Source organism: Cotesia glomerata, unplaced genomic scaffold, assembly GCF_020080835.1.
Source record: "Cotesia glomerata isolate CgM1 unplaced genomic scaffold, MPM_Cglom_v2.3 scaffold_746, whole genome shotgun sequence".
NCBI lineage: Eukaryota > Metazoa > Arthropoda > Insecta > Hymenoptera > Braconidae > Cotesia > Cotesia glomerata.
In genome coordinates this window covers 777-3899 of record NW_025404398.1, presented here as the reverse complement: position 1 = coordinate 3899, position 3123 = coordinate 777, and the positions used below count along the sequence as shown (strand labels likewise).

Below are 3123 nucleotides of genomic sequence, written 5' to 3'. Positions count from 1 at the left end.
AGATTTTATAAAATAATACTATTAGATGATATTTTTCTTTTATGTAAACAATTAAGCTGTTTCACAGTTTTAGAGAAAACTTGATTATAGATTGACAGAAATAATAATGTTTAATCTAATTTTAAAAATACGAATATTAATGCTTCATAATATAAATAAATATATGTGAATTTAATTGAAAACATTATATATTAAAGTGTAAAGATCATGTGTAGTAGAAATACGTGTATTTATGTACGTACTAGAGTGAATGCACGTACGAGAGCTATGGTTGAGAGAAGAATGTTTGAAGCTCATCAAAAAGACCAAAGAGTATAAAAGTATTTTATACTCTAAGGGGAAAACTATGTAACGACACCTCCTCCAGAGCTCAAACCGCTAAAAGCTAATTTTTATAAACTTGAAATCATGTATGTTAAAGTTTGACCAATTGAATTAATTAATAAATAGAAAATTAAGATAGTGCTGATAATTATAAAAATGAAATTTTTTCGAATTTTATTTTATTAAATTAAGTTTCCTTTACCGCGCTGAAACCGAATATTTTAATACTCTCGGGCGAATAGACAACAGTTGGTAAATTTTCATGCAAAATAAGTTGATATCCATCAGATGGAGGCATAACAATGTCCTAATTTTTCCATAAATTACTAATAACAGCAAGCAAGACAGCTTGTGTTGAATAACCATTATTCTGTTCGGTAAACGAGTCAAAAAAAGTGAGACTCATTTTATTAAATTTATAATTAAATTGGTCGAATGATTTCAAAGATATTTAAAAAATACAAACCAAAAAGAAAAATGTTTTCAAATTTTTTTTTTTTGAGATAAATTTCAAGTTATTTCACCATTTTTTACGAAATTCCAAAACAATCAACAACTTTTAAAATATAAATTTATCAAATCTTTATTACCTGATAAAGCTATAAAAATATATATAAAAAAGAATACTACACGATCTACATTCATATCAATAGAACATATTTTTATAAAAATTAAAACTCTGATTTGTTTTTTTTTTTTTTTTTTTTACAGCTTTGTAAAATGTTCATATTTTAAAGATCAAGTTGATAAGTTTGAATATTTTTTCTAATTTCAGTAACAATTTTGATTTCTTCATCTTTATTCATTTCACAAGTTTTCCAATCGATTCTGTCATTTAAATTCAATATTTTTCGACTGGCTAAAACCTGTCGACCGAATTGTAATGGAAAATTCTTTGCAATTTTATGGAATAGTTGTTCACCACTCGGAAGCTGAACATAGAAATACGTTTCACCAGGTGAAGTAACTTCTTTAAGACTAGAATTTATTGTTGAAAATTGAATATTTTCAATCTTCGCAATTTCCTGGAAGAAAGAAAAAATTAATATGAACATTATTACACGATAACACTTAGTTAAAAAATGTTCGACTTAATTACCTGAAATGTTGACTTTACATATGGTTCTAAATTTTTATTCACAGGTATTACTTGTAGCTGACAGTGAGAACTCTTATAATTTCGTTCAAAAAATACTGGTACTTTTCCAATATAAGAATAATAACGAGTTAATATGTCTTTTGTTTTATTAATTTCCTTTTCGATTTTTTCCGGTAATGCTACTAAACTCTGATGATGACTTACAGGCAAAATTAGTAAATGATCATCTACTAATCCACCCTTTGCCAAAGCCACATATACTTGATCGCCAATCGATACAATTAAATGTTTATCAATTTGTGGGCTTGATAAACAAAACCAGCATTTTGCTTGGTCGAATTCTATTTTCATTTTTTTTGTACCTTTTGAGTTTTCTGATGAACGTTTATTTTCATTTGGTTTTAAGCCATAAAAATATTGACGTGGCTTCATATCACTGTCGCTGTTAAAACAATCTGAATTTAATGTCCATGTAGGATAAGGAAAAGGCTTTTCATCGGTTGTTTTGGTCGCTAAATCTACTAAGCGCATACGATCAATAGGAATTAAATTCAGAGCATAAATCCATTTTTTCTTCTCTGTATTTGTTATGTGTGCCAAAGCAACAAATCTTGTAGCAATTTCAATATTTTCTCCATTTATTGATTTGTTTCTGAAAAAGAAAAATTGACGTTAATCATTTGAACCACTAGTCTTACTTTACCACGTAGTAAAATATTAAGAAATAGAAGAAAAAGCCAATCACAACAAATCTAAAAAGAGTAATATGTGTATCAATTACCTGTAAGGAGGTGGTTCATAAAAACTTTCTTCCAAAGCACATACATGATATCTCGGTTTAATTTGGGCAGCTAACCATGCAATCAGCTTCGAACCACGAAAATGAAGTTTTTGATTCGTAGAATCAAGGCGATTGACATCTATGGGCCACTGGGAACTCAATAGAATATCAACTCCTCTAAAATTGGGTTGATTTTTCAAACATGTATTTCTCACTGAAGTAACGTCGTTCTCGGTCAATAAAATTTCTTTAGGTAACGTTGATTCTGGTTCATCAATACCGCTGACATACGCTACTTTTAGACCTGAATCTGTAATATATAATCCACGTTTGCCTAAATATATTAAATCAGGACAAATTTCGGAGCTTTCCAAGTTTAGATAATGTCCCAAGTCTGAAGTTCGGTTAGGCCCAATAATAAATGTTTTGATTGGAATTTTAGCTTTTGCACTCTTGTATTCTTCTAATTGGCTATTATTTTCACCAAAAAAATTTCCAATACAGAACAGTAAATCAAATGGAGGACTTTTTTTTTTTATTTTTTCGACTTTTGAAAATAACAATCGTAAATTTCCTTGAACATCGCCACATACTAATATTTTCCGTTTTTCACTCATAATTAATTTGTAATATGATACCTTAATTAATATTAATATCTAGACATAACCATCTAATAACTATTGAATAAATATTTTAAATTACGTTTTAATATGTATTTTATATCAAATACCTTTTACACTGTGTATTCAACCGAGTTGTGTTTACATTAACATAACCTCTAATAAGTCACAGAGGGCTTTTTCAATGAGAAAAAAAAACGGTTATACTATGGACCCTGATAGCCAGCGCTTTCTCAGTAAGTGTTGACTTCCAGCAGTTACGGTTAATATTGTTATGATCTGATCCGATGTTTAGTAAG

At 28.6% G+C, this 3123-nt stretch overlaps 1 protein-coding gene across 1 annotated transcript; it reads right to left on the bottom strand.

The window, feature by feature from the left end:
• Window positions 1-946: 946 nt before the first annotated feature.
• LOC123274790 (CWF19-like protein 1) lies at window positions 947-2919 on the bottom strand. The gene is made up of 3 exons (XM_044742518.1): window positions 2205-2919; window positions 1424-2075; window positions 947-1349 (listed from the first exon to the last, which is right to left on the bottom strand). Exons 1-3 carry the CDS (start codon window positions 2819-2821, stop codon window positions 1056-1058), a joined length of 1563 nt encoding a protein of 520 aa, XP_044598453.1. The 5' UTR covers window positions 2822-2919; the 3' UTR covers window positions 947-1055.
• Window positions 2920-3123: the final 204 nt, after the last annotated feature.